At 42.8% G+C, this 19,077-nt stretch overlaps 1 protein-coding gene across 6 annotated transcripts in view; it reads left to right on the plus strand.

Moving 5' to 3' along the window:
- The window catches only part of TBCD (tubulin folding cofactor D), a 125,450-nt gene that overhangs the window by 66,971 nt on the left and 39,402 nt on the right, over nucleotides 1-19,077 (plus strand). For all 6 annotated transcript variants that reach the window (XM_077924294.1, XM_077924292.1, XM_077924291.1 and 3 more), the window contains 3 exons: nucleotides 276-333; nucleotides 7,823-7,852; nucleotides 17,594-17,679. In XM_077924294.1, coding sequence (XP_077780420.1) covers nucleotides 276-333; nucleotides 7,823-7,852; nucleotides 17,594-17,679 — 174 coding nt within the window. The remainder of the gene's footprint in view (nucleotides 1-275; nucleotides 334-7,822; nucleotides 7,853-17,593; nucleotides 17,680-19,077) is intronic.

The raw sequence follows: 19,077 nt of genomic DNA on the forward strand, positions 1-19,077 counted from the left end.
TACTTAACCTGAGGTACCACTGTACAGTATGGCTACAAAGGATACAATAATGAAAAATAAAGCAGAAGATTAAAAAAAAACTTGCTCAAAATGTCTGCTGAATGAAAAGTTTGTCACCAAGCACCAGAGGTTCAACAGGGAAGGGGGGCTGCCTGATCTCAGCTACTCATGATAATGAATGCCTGACTTTGCAGTGGCCTGAGTGTTAAAAAAAAATACACTGAAATTCTTACGATTGTCAATTATTCTTATATATTCCTTCTTTCTGTCTTCAGTGCCCTGGTTATAACTGCTATATTTGACCGTGATATTAATTGCAGAAGAGCTGCCTCGGTAAGTTGTGAGTTTGCAATATGTTCTAAATGTTTCTGATACTTTATGACACTACTGTGGCCTTTTTGAGCCGTGCAGTTTACTGGTAGGAAGCTTTTCCTAACATGCAATATCAGTTTGTTAAAGGTTTTATATAATTACTTTCCAATTGGAAAGAAATTACCCCCCCTTTTTTTTTAATTTCTGTCTGTCAGGTTGTAGCTTAACTCAAGTTCTGAGTGTACAAAGTGTACAAAGGTGATTTCTAGTTTAAATATTTTAGTATATCTGGATTATATGGACTTTTGTGTTTCCAGTATTGAAATAAGCTGCCCACATTTGGCCTGTGCAAAAGCTGTTTTCCCACCTTTCCTACATGGCTGCCATACATAACATAAATTTATTTGTATGCTGCCTTTCCACGGTTCAAACCATCCTCAAGGCAGATCATAACATGAGGGGAATACATAACTACAACATAACAAAAGTAGTAATGAACAATAAATACAACCTTCAGAAATACACAACCAAACTGAACAATTTCCACATAAATTTCAACAAGATCAAAAATAAAGATGAAAATAAAGCCAACAGCAGCAGCACCACAACAAACCCCCTCCAAAAACCCCAGCCCAGTACCCTTGACTTCCTCTTCTCCCCAGCCTTGTTTCCACAAATGGAGAAGCCTGAGGCCATTTTCATGAGCTAATGTTTATTCTGTCTCATCTCACAATGGCTATTTTCTCCTCTTTTTTTGATCTTCTGCACTCCCTTGTTTCCTGCTCCTCACTCTCTCTCTCTGTTTACAGTGTGACAAGCAGTGACACTGGGGGCAGGAGGTGCAGTGGGGGGGGGGGGCGAGGTTACCAGTGTCCCTTCCTACACAACAAAAGTGACCCTCTCACAGGGACAGCTCCTACAGTCTCTCCCCCCCCCCCCCCGCCTCTGTGTGTGACACACACACACACACACACACACACACACACAATCTCAGGATTCAACTGCCCCTCCACAATCCCCTTCTTCCTCTCTTCCTCCTCCTGGGCTGTGGCCAGAGACCCTCCAGCTGCAGCCGGCCAGGGTTGGGAGGGGGCAGCAGCAGGTGCAGAGAGTGGCAAAGATGGCAGCAGGCAGCTTGAAATGGCCAAATGTCATATACAGAAGTCCACAACCATTGTGGCTGAGTGCTTCTTCTCCAGGTTGTACTGTATCTCATAGCTTGAGGATCAGAAACCTTAATTGAAGAAATCAGACTCCAGCATTTTAATCATACAGATTCTTCCACGATGGGTTATGCTGCAATCATAGCTGCAGGCTAACACTACACACAGACTGCCTTTCATGTCCAACCCTACTGGCACTCCTTTTTGCAACAAAGAATTCTATGAGATTGAAAGCTTGTAACACTTATAAATATATTCTATGAGATTGAGAACTCCCAACTGCATGTATGTGTATAAATTAATAAAATATGTCAAAGTATTTTTCACTTTCATACAATTTTTTGTTGCTAAATGATTGCCAGTAGTTCCTGCTTATAAAGGCTATGGATATAGCGGTCTCAGCTTTTCCTCTGTAAGATGGAAATAATTGTCTATCTCACCTGGCTGTTGCAAGACAAACAAAGCAGACTATACACTTTGCACATGTAAAAAGAAATGCTATATAAAGCATTAACATTTCAATTTCCCCCCTGTAAATCTCTAAAGCCAAGCACTTTTAAGAGAAGACATTGCCAGCCACTTTGTACCAATGAATTCCATAGACTTTCCCCTACGAAACTGGACCTTTCAATCTCATACAGTTCTTTAAAATACATACGAGAGTTTCTTAGTTATTTTAAAAACTACATCCCCTTCGCTATCAGACCATCATTGGGATCCTGCAAGATCATGTATGGACCAAGGACCACTTGCTTTTCCATAGTGCAAGCACCTATTCAGCTATTGTTAAACAGCCACTCTACTCAAGGGGAGGAACTGAGTGTAGCACTAAGGAGTTTGCTCCATCACTGTAAGCATTTCAGCTTGTCAGGGCGATGAGGGTATCCCTCACTCTGTCTCATCCTCACCAACAATAGGTGTAGCTGTACATATGTAATGCTTCTGTGCATGCACACATGAGTGGAAGGGGAGAGGAAACAGAGGCTTTACCTCCTTGCACCAACTGTGTGCATATTCATTTGCATGTTTATGTATTTTTACTGCTTGTTTATATGTATGTCAGTATTCATGAATCCTTGGAGTAGGTAGAGATCCATTGCTCTGGCTTCTTTCCTACCTTTGTGAATTTAACACAGATCCTCTTTTGTCGGTGGCACAACAAGTGCAGAGTGGCTCTGTGTTAGACATGCCACTCTGCACTTGTGTCTTTTCTCTGATGATTTCCCCATTTCTATCTCTTTTCTACTTTGTCTGTGACAGTTAAAAATTATGATAGCCATGCTATTTGACCGTGAGAGATCCAGCCAAGGCCAACAGACAAATTAAAACTCTGTGTGATTCTTTGTGATTATGGCTCGGATTCAAAGATCCTGTTTAGGTGGGCATATTCCCAGCAAGCTTTCAGGTTTTTTTGCCTACTTCACGTTGCTCTTGTAGCACATTATGCTGAAAGCTGCCCTTAGCAGCTTTGGAGGCAGCTTGTTGACAACCATAGGGAGGTTTCTATAAGGAGAAAGGAACTCAAGTAGCATATGCTAAGCTGGATATGGATTTCTGTGCCTAGAAATAACATGCAAGCCCATATTTTGTCACATGGGATCTGGTGCTTCTGGCTACAGTGGCTAGAGTTTTCTAAAGAACTTAAATTTTCTGACTGTGTATAAAATAACATAGTGATTCCCACATGCCTCAGGTGTGGGCATGTTGCTAATTTGATACAGCAAGTAGAATTACCCTTCATATTAACGATAGTGAAATCAGGAATCAGTAACTTAAAGGGCTGCTATTTATGTAGATTATTATTATTTAATTGAATGTAGCATTTTCCCATGACATAACAAAAGATTGTAAGCAGAAATAAGTAGCCACTAGCATTTTGGATATTTACCAGCAATTCAAGCTAAGACAGATTTAAAATGACTCAACACCTAAAGGGGGGTGGGGAGGGAGATTAACCAATTCCTTCTCTTACCTTTCCAACGAAGTCATAGTTTCATTCAAATTTTATCTATGTATTGCAGTGGTTTTATATGTCTTCTGAATTCGTTCCCCCCAATTGTTGTTTTTAGAGTGTAGAACAAATTGATGAGTATAATTTATGTGATTTAAGGCTTGTTACTTTGAAATGATGGGCATGCCGGATTATGAAATTAAAAATACACTTAAGTGTCCCAAGATAGGTGCTCAGTTTTCTTTTGAAGTCTGTGGGAATTGTATTCACCTCATGGATATTTAGAAATGAACTGAGTTGCAATGTTTGCAATACCTTCCATGGTAGGGAGAGAGGTTTACCAGAAGCCAGTTTCTCCTGCTTAATGCAAGTTGTGTGAGCAGTTTATCCTATTTATTTTAAGTTAGGCAAACTTAAAAATAAACTTTCATGCAGCATAACTGTAAAAGCTTTGCTGGCCCTGTCAACACCCTCTGTTGAAATGAAAAAGAGAGTGTCTCAGTCCTCTGTATATAAGCTGGCCTTGGCATTTTTGAAGGCTCAAAAGCCAGATCTCCTCCCCTTCCTAATTCACTCAAGAGAACAGTATACTACATCACTTTGCTATTGAGAGCCCTAGTTTTGGTGTGACCTTCTATGTAGTACTGAAACAACACCCAGCTAGACCTTGGATTTTCAAGTATGTTGAATAAACACATATTTTCACCCCTAAAGTGTGTTAGATAATGGCTAATTAAATTGTCACTGAAGCACTGTGGATGGGTGGATTAGATGCATGAAATTGGTGTTCATCCTGTTCAGGTTAGGATTGCAATTCCCCCTGTAATAATAGGTATGCAGTTTGAAGGTACTCCTTGTTCCAGCAGTGATACTTGAGGCCTACATTGCCTCAATTACCCAAAGTGCTTTGGCTTTCTGCTAATTTTGACTCTATAGTAGCTCTATACTATTCTTCTTGGGGTTTGGTTATCAACACTCTGCACAGTATTCCTTGTATCTTTGCACCATACAGGCATTATAATGCTGAGAGTTTTCTTTTCTGTTCCTTTCTTAATGGCATTCATCTTTTTCACCACTGTCACACACTGGGGCAATGTTCTTGTTGAGTTATCTACCACAATCCCAATATGCCTTTATTGGTCAGTTATCCACAGTTCAGACTCCAAAAGGCATGTGCGATTTTCTTTTTTATTTCTGTTTGGTCATAATGTGATTTAGTATTTCTTCATGCTTGGAGTGGCCAATCCTTGCTGCCTTCAGAGGTTTGCCAGCTTTTTCATTTAGTATCAACTCTTGACTCTTTCTGTAGAGGGATAGCCTTCCGTGGTGATCTAATATGTGGTACACCCTTGGCTTGATTACCATAATACACGAGGCTGCCCTTAAAGGTGTCTTGGAAGCTTTAGTTAGTGTAGAATTTGCCTGCTTGTATGGTCAGAGTTAGCGGGACGCAGGTGGCGCTGTGGGTTAAAGCCTCAGCACCTAGGACTTGCCGATCGAAAGGTCGGCGGTTCGAATCCCTGTGGCGGGGTGCGCTCCTGTCGTTCGGTCCCAGCGCCTGCCAACCTAGCAGTTCGAAAGCACCTTCGGGTGCAAGTAGATAAATAGGGACCGCTTACTAGCGGGAAGGTAAACGGTGTTCCGTGTGCTGCGCTGGCTTGCCAGAGCAGCGATGTCACGCTGGCCACGTGACCCGGAAGTGTCTGCGGACAGCACTGGCTCCCGGCCTATAGAGTGAGATGAGCGCACAACCCTAGAGTCTGTCAAGACTAGCCTGTACGGGCAGGGGTACCTTTACCTTTACCTTATGGTCAGAGTTGTTCATAACTTCTTTTGAAAGAACTGCATTGACTGTCTGCTTGCTTCAGAGCCTAATTTAAGATGCTTTCACACCCTAAATGGCTTGGGACCCAAATACCCCAAAGAACATCTCTTCCCATAAGAGGCTGCTTATTGTATCTTAAGTTCTTCTATAGGCCCTGCTCCAAGTACCCAGTTTAGTAGAGATTCGCTGTGCTTGTACAAAGGAGAGTGCACACTGACTTTATAATGCCATCATACTTGGGAGTAGGCCCATTGAAATTAATGGACATGACTAACTTGGTCAGTTAATATTTGAGTAATATTTGTATACAACCCTTAAAATTATACAGTATTTGTGTTTTGTGAATTTTATTCACACCTCTCTGGATTTTTTTCATGAAGGGCAGCTGAGAAATCTTTAGACAAACAAACAAACAAACAAGCAAACAAACACGACACTACAAAAATGTTAGCTAACAGCCTAAGTCCAAATCTTACTATTCCCGTAAAAAAAAGTGAAGATAAAGTATGTTAATTTCAGAGCCAGTGTAGCCTTGGAAATATAGAGCTACACTGCCATTTCAAGACTGCTGCTTTGTTATTTTGTGCAGTTGTTCCCGTTTAAATTTATACCAGTGAGTACTTTAGCTATCCATTGTGGTGTGTTTGAGCTTGAACCCACCTAGACAACTAGCCTCTCCTGAATAAACTCTTGTCACTTCAGGATAGCAGTGTCACCTGTATCACCATATAGGGTAGTAAGGAGAATTTTACCAAAGGTCATCTGTCAATGCATGGTGAAGTTCTGTTAGGATGTGAAGTAAACATAGCATCTGTGGTTACTCATGCCTGGAAACTGCCCTGACAAAGGCTACTCTCAATGTCTTACAATTTGGCAAAGGTAGGGCGAGTGCAAAGGTTTAGTAAACAAAAACGTGTGGCAGCTCTGAGTTTGTTCAGAGAGAACACAGGTTTTTCTTTACTACCAGGTAAAGTACAGTGGTACCTCGCAAGACGAACGCCTCGCAAGACGGAAAACCCGCTAGACGAAAGGGTTTTCCGTTTTGGAGGCGCTTCGCAAGACGAATTTCCCTATGGGCTTGCTTCGCAAGACGACAGCCCATAGGGAAATATCCGGGACAGCGGGGAAGCGCAGCGCGGGAACTCCTGCCCCCGCCGCCCGGCTTCGGGACGATGCTCCGAAGCCGGGCGGCGGGGAGGGAACACCTGCCCCCCCGCCCGGCTTCGGGACGATGCTCCGAAGCCGGGCGGCGGGGAGGGAACACCTCCCCCCCCCCCGCCCGGCTTCGGGACGATGCTCCGAAGCCGGGTGGCGGGGAGGGAACACCTTCTGAAGGCGGGCGGGGGGGCGAAAGTCTTTGCTCCCCCCTGCCTGCCTGTCCTGGAGGGCTTTCGAAGACAGGCGGGGGGGAGCAAAGACTTTCGCCCCCCGCCCGCCTTCAGAAGAGGTCCAGGACCTCTTCTGAAGGCTGGCGGGGGGCAAAAGTCTTTGTCCCCCCTGCCTGCCTTCCCAGGGGCTTTTAAATCGCCCCGGACAGCGGAGAAGTCCTCCGCTGTCCCGGGGCGATTTTAAAATGCCGCCCGCCAGCATTTTAAGATCGCCCCGGACAGCGGAGAAGTCCTCCGCTGTCCCAGGGTTTTTTAAAATACGGGGGGTGGGAAGAAAAGCCCTTGTCCCCCCCCCCCCAGCCTTCAGAAGAGGTCCGGGGACAGACTGTCCCCGGACCTGGTCTGAAGGCGGTTTCCCTAGGAACGCATTAATTGATTTTCAATGCATTCCTATGGGAAACCGTGCATCGCAAGACGAAAAACTCGCAAGACGAAGAGACTTGCGGAACGAATTAATTTCGTCTTGCGAGGCACCACTGTACTAAAATCTCAACTTCGCTGTGTAATTTAGTCAGGCTGCCTTAATGTAAAAATGCTCCACTACCTATGGTTTACCACTTTCCAATTCTTTCCAATACCTATCTCCTGATCGCTAGAGTGTACTGTTAAAAATCAGAAGTTTTGACACACACACTCACTCTATATATATGTATATATATGAATAACAAATACTGGTAGTTTAGCATATGAAAGTGAAGTCCATAAAGGAAGAACATTCCAACTAAGCTGCTGACAAGAGAATCCTCATGTAGCTTCTGAGAGGAGGAGGCTCATGAGCTTTGAAATCTGAAAATGCACATTAACCACACACAGGCCTTCCGGAAGCATGTTGGAAAACCACCCTCTCTTGGTACTTAAGTTCTTAGGGCATTGCCTTTTCATTTCTGTTGGGATGCCCTGTGTCAGCAATAAAGGCCACTGTTGTGGGTGCGCCTATTTTTAATAAATGCATATTCTTAAACAGTTGGCAGGCACCCTGCAGATTTAAAAGAGCATTAGCACATAAAGTAGCAGTGACAACAACTCCTTGAGGGCATATTCATCCAGCAAAGCTGACTTTACTTTTTTAAATAAAGCCCATGGGTCGTTTATACTGCTGCATGTTTATTTTGAATTCATGAACTAGTATTTATCTGCAAGCAAACCTGACTCATTTTTGTATGTTTGTTCTTTCTGTTCTTAGGCTGCCTTCCAGGAGAATGTTGGTAGACAGGTATGGTAACTTCTTCTCTTTTTTTTAACTCTCTTCATTTAATTTCTTGTAAATCTACTGTACCGTAAAATTAAGTGTAGACATTTTGTCACTTGTGGAAGTGAAGGGAGAGTTTGGTGAATTTGGACAAATGATTTCAAAATGATCTTGGTAATGCTTCATGTGTACCTATTAAAAACCTAATTACGACATTTGAGTATATTCTGAGGAAGAGCCCTTAGCTTTTTAAAAGGCGGCATACCAAATACCACCATTCTGAAAATCAGCACAGTGCAAAAGCTGTTAGGGAAGTACCGTATTTTTTGCTCTATAAGACTCACTTTTTCCCTCCTAAAAAGTAAGGGGAAATGTGTGTGCGTCTTATGGAGCGAATGCAGGCTGCGCAGCTATCCCAGAAGCCAGAACAGCAAGAGGGATTGCTGCTTTCACCGCACAGCGATCCCTCTTACTGTTCTGGCTTCTGAGATTCAGAATATTTTTTTCTTGTTTTCCTCCTCCAAAAACTAGGTGCGTCTTGTGGTCTGGTGCGTCTTATAGAGAGAAAAATACGGTATTTCTCTTGAGCAATAGGAACAGCTTCTGCCCTGTTTCCCTCCTTAACCTGATGCAGCAGTGGTAGTTGGGTAGCTGTATAAATGCAATGGAGAATGAGGGTTGAGCACAACTTTGTTGGAAAGGAAGAGTACTTCTAATTCCCAATGGTGCCCACTTCCCTGATTTTTATACAGTTTTGCACATTTCTAGACCAGAATGTAAATAATTTATAGTCAGATTAATTTCACTCTTAAGGGAACCTCAATGAGGTTGCTTAAAGAAGTTGATTTAAAAGGTTGATTTAAAAAAAAAAGGCAAAATTGCTAAAATGGTTTGCCATTGGTATGTAGAAGGTTGTAGCCTTGCACTGTTTCTTTTCTGAAAGTCCATCAGTAGTGAATATGTATACATTGGTAAGTGGAAACAGATAAGCCTTTTTGGAGATTAAAGCATTTTAGAAACATGTTTGAAAGCATGGGGACAAAATGTTATTTGGTAACAGACTCACTAGGAGCACTGTTTCTTGTGGTACTATTTCTTAAGGGATACGCGATGCTGATGGATCCATCCTGTATTGTGCTTCTATTTCAAAAGTTGAGAGGACTTAAACATTGTTCCTAGTATGCGTTTACACCAACTGTATACACTTCTATTCCTATTCTAGCAGTCTTGGGAGCAATTGTAAAGTATTCAGCATTTTTCAAGTATTGTTTGACATACGCCAGAAATGTGCACAACCTGTCAGACCAGAGAGGCAGAGACCATGGCAAAAGGGAAAAAAATTAATTTGTGTTCTGTGGTCCTACAATACCACCCCTAGTCTCTGGAATATATTGAATCCATATGGACCATGTTACCATGTTAACTATATTCTGGTGGGTTTTGGCACCCACATTCCCCATGCTGTTAGAATCATAGACTTGTAGAGTTGGAAGGGACCACAAAGGTCATCTAGTCCAACCCCCCGCAATGCATGATTCTCAAGTAAGGTATCCATGACAGATGCCATCCAACCTCTGCTTAGAAACTTACAGGAAGGAGAGTCTACCACCTTCCAAGGGTGTCTATTCCACTGTCAAACAGCTCTTACTGTCAGAAAGTTCTTCCTGATGTTTAGCTGGAATGTCCTTTCTTGTAACTTGAAGCCATTGGTTCAAGTCCTAGCCTCCAGAGCAGGAAGAAAACATACTTGCTCCATCCTCCGTGTGGCAGCCTTTTAAAGATTTGAAGATAGCTTGGTTTATAATATCCAGTACTGCTGGTTATCTGTTCTAGCATTTGTGAATTTAGTGGATAATTAATCATAAAATTTTGAGAAGAAACATTGATCATTATCCTTTTCTACATGGCCTGTGAGATGCCCTTGTTCTTAGTGCGAAAACTCTATGCTGTTATACTTTTGGATTTTTAAAAGTAGCTGTATACTATTCTTCTCGGGGTTTGGTTATCAACACTCTGCACAGTATTCCATGTATCTTTGCAACATACAAGCATTATAATGCTGAGAGTTTTCTTTTCTGTTCCTTTCTTAATGGCATTCATCTTTTTCACCGCTGTCACATACTGGGGCAATGTTCTTGTTGAGTTATCTACCACAATCCCAATATGCCTTTATTGGTCAGTTATCCACAGTTCAGACTCCAAAAGGCATGTGCGATTTTCTTTTCTATTTCTGTTTGGTCATAATGTGATTTAGTATTTCTTCATGCTTGGAGTGGCCAATCCTTGCTGCCTTCAGAGTTTTGCCAGCTTTTTCATTTAGTATCAACTCTTGACTCCCACTGCATCTGAAACTTAAAACACTCCCTCGAATGTGTCTGCACCCTGGGGTGGCTTTTGCCACACCCTTCATTGACTGCTTCTTACTGAGGTGGCAAAACAGCCTGGTGAACATGCCAGTGCTGGTTATGATGCTGCATTGTGAGAAAGGGTGCAGTTTGGCTAAGGTCTTCATTTTTACCAATATAGCCTTTTGATTATTTTTCTTTTCCATCAAGAGTCACATTCATAAATTCCTTTTGGTTTGGTTACACTTGAATGTGTGCAGACCGCTCCAATTGTTGTTGTTGTTTAGTCATTTAGTTGTGTCCGACTCTTCGTGACCCCATGGACCAGAGCACGCCAGGCACTCCTGTCTTCCACTGCCTCCCGCAGTTTGGTCAGACTCATGCTGGTAGCTTTGAGAACACTGTCCAGCCATCTCGTCCTGTGTCGTCCCCTTCTCCTTGTGCCCTCCATCTTTCCCAACATCAGGGTCTTTTCCAGGGAGTCTTCTCTTCTCATGAAGTGGCCAATGCAGCAGTTTACGCTGATAGCGCTGCTGGTAGAATCTTGTACCTCACATCTCATTTTACTCAAATGCTGATACTTAGCGTTTATATAGGAGTTTACATTTTCCTGTAATCTCTAATTATAAATTATTATTAATGAATAATACCTCATCTCTACAAAACATAGCTAATAACTGGAAAGAGAATGCAGCTTTTCAAACAGGGGAGTTTTGATATAGACCAGGCTGGCGAAATTAGGCCCGTTTGGCTAATGTGGTAGTTTGTGGGAGGTCATGCTCACCTGATATCATTTGGTGTCAGGTGGGCATGACCTACCAGAAACTATCGGACATCATTTGATGTCAGGGGCAGGACAGGTAAAGCCATGGCTCCTTAGTGCTTTTCAAATTCTTCTTTTGCAGCAGGGTTTATACTTAGCACTGAATGCAAATCCCTCTGCTTTCCGATGGTCTTGGATCTTGCCATCTGTCAAACATGGCTTGCAGAGGAATGACTACTTTTTTTATCTGACCTGCTGGCTCTCACTTCTGATATCGACTTCGGTGTGTCCCAAAAAGAACTGTGACTAAGGTGCAGAATGTTCAAATTGCTCTCTGTGTTGTCACTCCAGAGATTATAGTAATGACAAAAGTACTCACCATTTAGAACTGGATTGAGTAAACACCCTGCTCTGACTTCATCCTGTTTCAAGTTGCCAGTTTTCTTGGGTCTCAAACTTGCAGCTTTACCTTAGCTGATCTTACCAAAATTTATTTGTGGCACATGTCCCATGTCCCAATGTAAATACTGTAATTTAACTATGGAAATGGTGATTACAAACGAAGTGATGCTGCCTCAAAACAAAACACTTGATTATCCATCGTTTCTTTTGTTCCTTTTTCAGGATGTGCTTTACATACATTGAGAAAAGCTTTCCTTTCTCTTTTGAGATGCTTTTCTTTTGTGGACATGTCACAGAATAATTATTGCATATTTGACTGTGCGGATGCCATGTATTGTAGCTATGATAGTGAAGCCTCTTGCAATGAGTGCCTGGAAGTAAAGGGATGAGAGCGATGTCTTCCCAAAATGGCTGGCCTTCCTTTACTACTACTTTTTGCAAAAGTCATTAGGCCTCTGTCCTTTGTTTGATAAGGGGAGGCATTCTGTACACAGTGTTTGTATTGCAGTTCAAAATCAGAGGTACTATCTCCAGGGATTCAGAAGAGCAGCACGCAGGCAGTTGTCAGTGTTGCTAGGACACGGAAGTGATCATTGATTTACTGTGGGTAGAACTTGGATTAAAAACTAGTGGAAGAGGATTTGAGACAAAGCAGCAATTCCAGTTGCAATACAGGAATCATTTGGGAGCGAAGATGAAGAGAGAGAAAGAGACGAAGTAATAAAATTGCAGCAAGTGGGGTGTGAGAGGCGGGAGAAGATAAATGAGAGAGAGAGAGAGAGAGATGGGTATCACACCAAAAGAGAGAGATGGGCTTACATGGATAGGGAGAGCAGAACATGGCAGGAGAGAGAGATGGTTTTACTACTTACTGCTAAGGAGTAATCTGCTTGACGAATAAAAATTTAATCCAGATAAGATGAAGATGCTTTGTGTATGTCAGTGTTCAGCTTCTCCTGATGTTGAGATTTTGCTTGTTCTTGATGGATATCTCTTTCCTTTTTGGGGTTTCTTTGGGGTTTTTTCCTGGGTCTGGTTTTTTTGTTGGATTCTCAAGAACAATGGTTGCAGTCAAGGAGGGAGCTTTGCCCAGTTTAGGCAAATATACCAACTGCCCCCATTTCTGGGGAAGAGTCACGCCTAGTCACAATGCCTTAGTTATTACTTTAATGTGCTTTTTGTGGGGCTGCCTTTGAAGTTGGTCGAGAATTCAAGCCTGGATGCTTGGGGGAATGTGGCTTTCTGATGGGGAGGCCCTTTGCTTCATCCCAATATGAGTGTGTGTTAGATTCATCAGCATGTGTAAGAGGTCATTTCTGTAGCCACATCCCAGTGCCGGAACACTCTCCTGCAGAGAGTTTGCCAGATGAATAATTTTTTGTGCAGGTGGGCTTTTTATAATTTTTGGTATTTTAAACTGATCCTATTATTAATTACTTGCCATACTGTTTCTGGGCTTTTATTTGATTACTTAATTGTTTGTTAGTTATTTGTATTTTGACTGTTGTTAGTTGCCTTGAGAAAGTGGGGAGATCAATTATTCTAAATCAAAAGGAAAGAAACTTGGGATCTGTTTGGGAGTGGTGAAAGATTTGCCTCGAGCCTTGTGTTTATAAGAAGCAGCTCATTTCACATGCCATAAAATCAGTCCAGAGGACCTGTGTGTTGGGTTGCTTTTCTTGCTGTAAGAGAAGATTTGCTACTGTGTCACAAAAATTGACAGCAAGAAGGAAGTCTATACTAATGAACCACCTCCCCAGGGTGGAGTACCAAATTACTCCTTGCAGCCTAAGAAAATGGCTGCTAATTATGATAGATATGTGTGATCCATTTTTTCCTAATCAGTTTTGTAACGTGAATCAGCCAGATAACTTTCCCCGTGACTACAAGGGAGATTTAAGACTTATTTTCCATCGGAAGACATAATGTTGTTGCTGAGTTTTGCAAGCAAAAACATTGTTAGATTTGTGTGTAGTCCTTCTGTTTTCTTGATTACAGTTGCTTGAAGGGCTGAGATAATTTTTTCTGGGGTGGGCGTTCCACAATGAAAGATCACGTTTCAGGTAGCATGACATTTTCTCCAAAAGGACAGCTCATCAATCAATCAATCAACTATACTTTTTGCTGTGAAATTGCAGTCTCTTCCTGGCTCTTAGGGAGGTACTTGCCAAGCAATCAGGGAATTTTGTCTTGCTCATACTGTTGTGAGTTACCTATTTAAAGTGACTGCAACAGCTACTTAAATGGGGCAATCAGCAGTGCTATGCTGAACACCTCCTCCTCTTCCTTGACAAGGAGGGAGTGGATCATGTTGCACATAGTGTTGTGGATGACCTCATTTTGAGTACAGTGGTACCTTGGGTTACATACACTTCAGGTTACAGACTCCGCTAACCCAGAAATAGTACCTCGGGTTAAGAACTTTGCTTCAGGCTGAGAATAGAAATCATGCTCCGGCGGCGTGGCGGCAGCAGGAGGCCCCATTAGCTAAAGTGGTGCTTCAGGTTAAGAACGGGCCTCCAGAATGAATTAAGCACTTAACCCGAGGTACTACTGTATGTTGCTGCCACTTTAAAGATGACATTTTTGTCCCATTCTTTTTTCTCCTGACAGATTGCTGAAGTTGGAAACCCTTTTTTCATGAGATAGATAGTTTCATATGTCTCCTTTTTATGCCTCAGCTCTACTTCATTGTGCTTTCCTTTAGAGAAGTTATTTTTAAAAGCCGGTCTTTCTACCACATTTCTAACAACTCGAATAGTTTGTTTTAGATTGTAAGCTCTCTCTAAATTCTAAATCTGGTGGCAAGTAGAACCTATGCTTTCTTTTAGCAAACCATGACAGAGTGTTGGGAAAGCAATAAAACCTATATTATGCAAATTTTCTGTATTCACATTTCTTTTTTTATGAGCAAGACTTACTGTGGACATATTTTTTTGTCTTTCTGGCATCCCAGCATGGGAAGTCTCACTCTCTACTTCAAGCACTTCAATTATATGGTTGAAACAGTTACATTTTAGACCATTTTACACTTTTATAGTTCTCTGGTGAAAGCATGTAAACAAAGTTATTTACAAAAATAATTATGAAAAGGTCTAAAATTGATCCATCCTTATCAACTATGGTTTCACTTTTGTTGCATTTTGGTGGTTAGTTTCTAGTTCTAGTAACTTTGTCTTTAGTTGATGTGTTGTCTCCTCTTGTAGGGAAATTTTCATTATGATACTGAAGCAAAACAAGGTCAACTAATAATAACTCTGTGACCTATATATCAATAATTAGGAATGACTCAAGTGAATTTTCAAGCAACAAAAAAGGTGTGCTAGGGAGTTGGGCTGTGGTTCTATACCCATGTGACATTAAGTCTCATTCCCAGTTCATCGGACCTTCTCAGTAGACATGGGTTTTTCTGGGCGGATTGAATACTGAACTATTAATCCTGAGAACCTACTTTTCTGTACTCTGGATATAAGCCCTCATAGAAAATGAATGACTGGAAGGAATTAAAGTCTAGTGCTAGGAAAGTCTCTCCCCTCTGTGGCTCTAGCTGTGTTTTGTTGGAAGATGAGCTGCTGATAGATTTGTCCCAAATACTGACACTTTAACTTAAAGACATGAGAGTGTGATGTCTGTAACTTTAAAATGTTGATCTGGCTTAGTAGATTGCCCTTGGACTTTGGAAGGAGCAATAGAAACAAGTAAAATAAAAGTGATAGGTCCCAGGAAGCTCGGTGGACGCTTGGGTTGCGAACATGATTTGTGCGGGATGCATGTTCGCAACCCACAGCATTCACAACCTGTGTCTGCGCATGCTCGGGTTGCAATTCGGCACTTCTGCGCATGCACGACCGCCGAAACCTGGAAGTAACCCGTTCTGGTACATCCGGGTTTCGGTGGTCCGCAACCTGAAAAAACACAACCTGAAGCGGCTGTAACCCGAGGTATGACTGTATAAAGATGTCACAGTGTTCAAGGAGGTGGGGGAAATTGCAGCAGTAAAGGTTGGAAAGCTGATAAGTGAGGGAGTGAGAAATTTATGCCTTTGAGGGTGCAGTAAGCCTGGGGTCACCATGATAGAGGCATAGGAAGCAATAAATGACATGAACACCTTTTGTGATTGAAATAGCCACATCCAAATGGATTACAAGTGTAAGAAGAGTTTTGCTTAAGCATTGGATATGTATCCTGGATCAGCTAACCCTGTTGCTGTCTGATAACTACTTCAGGATCAATCCTGGTTAAACACCCCCAGTTGATGCACACCAAATAAGAGTGACCCCTCCAGAATGCCAGTTGGGGTGATCTGTGGCCTGTTAGCTCCCATCTGGGCATATGGACAGAATCCTTCCCCTTGAGAACACTTGCCAGGGTACCCTGATACTTTCATTCAGAGGAGAGAGGGGATAAGGCTCCTTTCCACACCCACACCCCGATTAGACTAAGGATCCAACCCAGTGCTTTTTTCTGCCAACAAGTTATGACAATTAGTCTACAGGGAAATTCCTCCCTGGCCTTGACTACAACAACCAATTCAGCCCACTGTAAAGTCATATGCGTATACACCATGCTTCCCTTCAGGCGGGGCCAAATATATACAGGTTGGGAGGGTGGGATGTCTGATGCCGACTGCATTGCTGGAAGGCAGCACAGCTGTCTTTTTAAGTTTTGGAGGCAGACCTGAGTGAAGACAGGCTTACTCAGGTCTGTCTCCAAATTCCCGCCCCACAGTCTGGCCTCTAATTGGCCAGTTAAAATTCTGAAGGTAGGCTGACTGATAATGCCTGCCAACCAACCATGTGGAAGGTTTTGCCTCTCCCCAGCTCACCCATGGAAGTTTTAAAGGTTTTCTCAATGAAGGTCGGTGCAGGGTGCCAACATGGGTCTCTACAGATTAGCAATGGATGAGGCACGGTAGAGATCTACAGTGCATGGCTAAGCTGAAGTTAAGACATTGATCCAACACATGACACACTCCTTGTGCTCTCCTGAAGAGCGAAGCAGGCACAGCTATTTGCCATCCTGAGCCTGGGCAAGCAATTTTGTTCGGCTTCATAGAGTTTGAGGCTACAGTGTTTGTTTGAGCAGGTGCTGTTGCCTCTGCATCTTTGGAGATGGTGGCAAAGTCAATGGAGATGGCTCACTCTTGGACTTGCCGGTAACTCCAGCTGCCTCACCAGAAGGAGAGGCTTTTTTCCCTAACAGCACAAAGAAGGCATCAGAGTCACATGAACAGGTGGTGACATTGCGTTTGGGATAGTTGGTATCACAGAGGTGGGCCGCTCTCCTAACACTCTGGGTGCTGATGGGGGGCTGAAATGGGAAGGGGGTTAAGAAAATTCTTAGTGAAGGCAGCCCTGTATCGGGAGAGTTTTAATGTCTGATGTGTTACAATTTTTAATATATGCTGTAAGCTGCCCAGAGTGGCTGGGGAAACCCAGCCAGATGGGTGGGGTAATAATAATAATAATAATAATAATAATAATAATAATAATAATAATAATTTGTTTGGCCTTATGGATCCCAGCCTTTGTTCTAGATCTCAGTGGGAGGTACTGAAAGCTCAACCAAATCCTGTCTGTGTAGCCACACCATTTTATCTGTATATTTCCTGGTTTGGATTCCATTGTTTTTTGTGATGCTAATATGGGACAAATTCTTTGGGAATTACCGTATTTTTCGCCCTATAGGACGCACTTTTCCCCCTCCAAAAATGAAGGGGAAATGTGTGTGCGTCCTATGGGGCGAATGCAGGCTTTCGCTGAAGCCTTGAGAGCGAGAGGGGTTGGTGCGCACTGACCCCTCTCACTCTCCAGGCTTCAGGAAGCTATCCGCAAGCCTTGCAAGCTGGCGGGAGTTCCCGCGGGCTTGCAAGGCTTGCGGGCAGCAGCCTGCAGCCCGAAACATGGGGCGCCCTCTGGAGGACGCCCCGTGCTTCGCGCAGGTGTCCGCAAGCCTTGCGCGTCCAGGGGGAGTTGCTGCCGGGCTCACAAGGCTTGCGGATAGCAGCCTGTTCTGGGGGCTGGGGTCGGGGGAAGCTCGGGCTTCCCCCGCCCCAACCCCGCGGCTGGGGGGGGGAATAAATTTTTTTTATTCATCCCCCCCCCAAAAAAAAACCCCGAGGTGCGCCCTATGAGCCAGTGCACTCTATAGGGCGAAAAATACGGTATTCTTGTGTCTACCTAAGTGAAATGTTCCCCAGTATTACTACTGTGATTATATGTGATTATATGTGATTTTCTCTTCTAACTTTGATAGGGTACTTTCCCACATGGGATTGACATTTTGACTGCAGCTGATTATTTTGCGGTTGGAAGCAGAGCGAATTGTTTCCTCAATATAAGGTAGGAGTCTCTAAATGTAAGCACCTCCTCTGCCTTAAATTTATGGGTGAGACGCAGATAATTTTGGATTTTAAAAAAGTCTTTCTTGTTCTACTTATGGTTGCACGGGAAATTGGAGAACATTGTGAACAATATGTTTCTGCAATGTTCTGTGTGAGAAGACTGAGTGAAATTGGAAGTGCTTGTGTTCTTCACTATTTGTAAAATAATTTTAAGTAGAAGTCCATAGATATCCCTCTGATTTTTATGTTTAATAGGAGAGGCACTATTAAGGGTGCCACATGGTGTTTCCTTTTCTTTTACAAGAAATAGGGCATTTACCTACACCAAACTGAGTTGGGCGGGGATAATTTTTCTTCTTCAGCGGGATGCCCTGGATTGTGAGGTTGTCCTTGGCAGCAGGACACAAATGTTGCTTATGTTATCTCAGTAAATCTACATTGGGGCCAGGGGCCAAGCAGAGCCCTTTCAGGTTACTATACTAGCCTCTTTGGATGGAGGCTTCAAGTGGGATCGCAAGCACTGCCTAGGTGTGTGTTACCTTGAAACCCTTATTAAGAACTGAGTACAAAAGTAACATGATGGTGTGGAAGGAAAACCTGGGGGGAAAGGATAAGATGGTGGGCAATTCTAAATAAGAGGGAGCTTTAATGTAGATGGGACAACCTTAGTTGTCCTCATGTTGAACACTGTGTTCTATATAGATATCTTTTATGGCTCAATTACCTGAGGGAGGGTTTCCAGAAACAAAGAGGGGTAACGTTACCTTGAGTATTAACTGGTGCTAAGCTTCCTTGTCATGGTGGTGAATATAAATACCTGGGGAGGAAATAGGGTACTGTTTGCATAATTTGGTTGGCGATTCCTTCCCTTGATGGATGCTCATAAGTGTTGTTAGCTAAGTACCTATACTGGGATGTGTTTTGCAGATAGTTTCCTAGTGCTTCTGGCATGGAGCTTATTTTCATCAGGGGTCTCAGATTTTCGGTTTGGTGGGAATGCCTTGGATGGCTTGACTGTGTTAGGATCTAGGCAGAAAGGAAGACATTTGACATTTCTGGAGTTTTCTTGCAAAACTGACAGAAGTCACTCCTAGTGAATGTGATCAAGGAGAATAGCCAGTCTATGGTGTTGTTTTCTTCTTAAGAATGTAAGACTATAAGTCGAACCCTGCTACATCAGGCTAAAGGCCCATCTAGTCTAGCATCTGTTCCTACAGTGACCATCACAACCCCAAGATCTCTTTCCTGCCCAGTCATTGCCACTTCAGACCCCATCTTCATATATGTGAAGCGGGGATTTTTTAGAGAGGTCCTTTTGGAACTCTTCACTTACCTTGTTTTGTTTTTACCACCCTAAATAACTTTTTGCCACCAGCACATCTCACCATCTTGATAT

Source organism: Podarcis muralis, chromosome 2 (genome assembly GCF_964188315.1).
Source record: "Podarcis muralis chromosome 2, rPodMur119.hap1.1, whole genome shotgun sequence".
In the NCBI taxonomy this organism is placed as follows: domain Eukaryota; kingdom Metazoa; phylum Chordata; class Lepidosauria; order Squamata; family Lacertidae; genus Podarcis; species Podarcis muralis.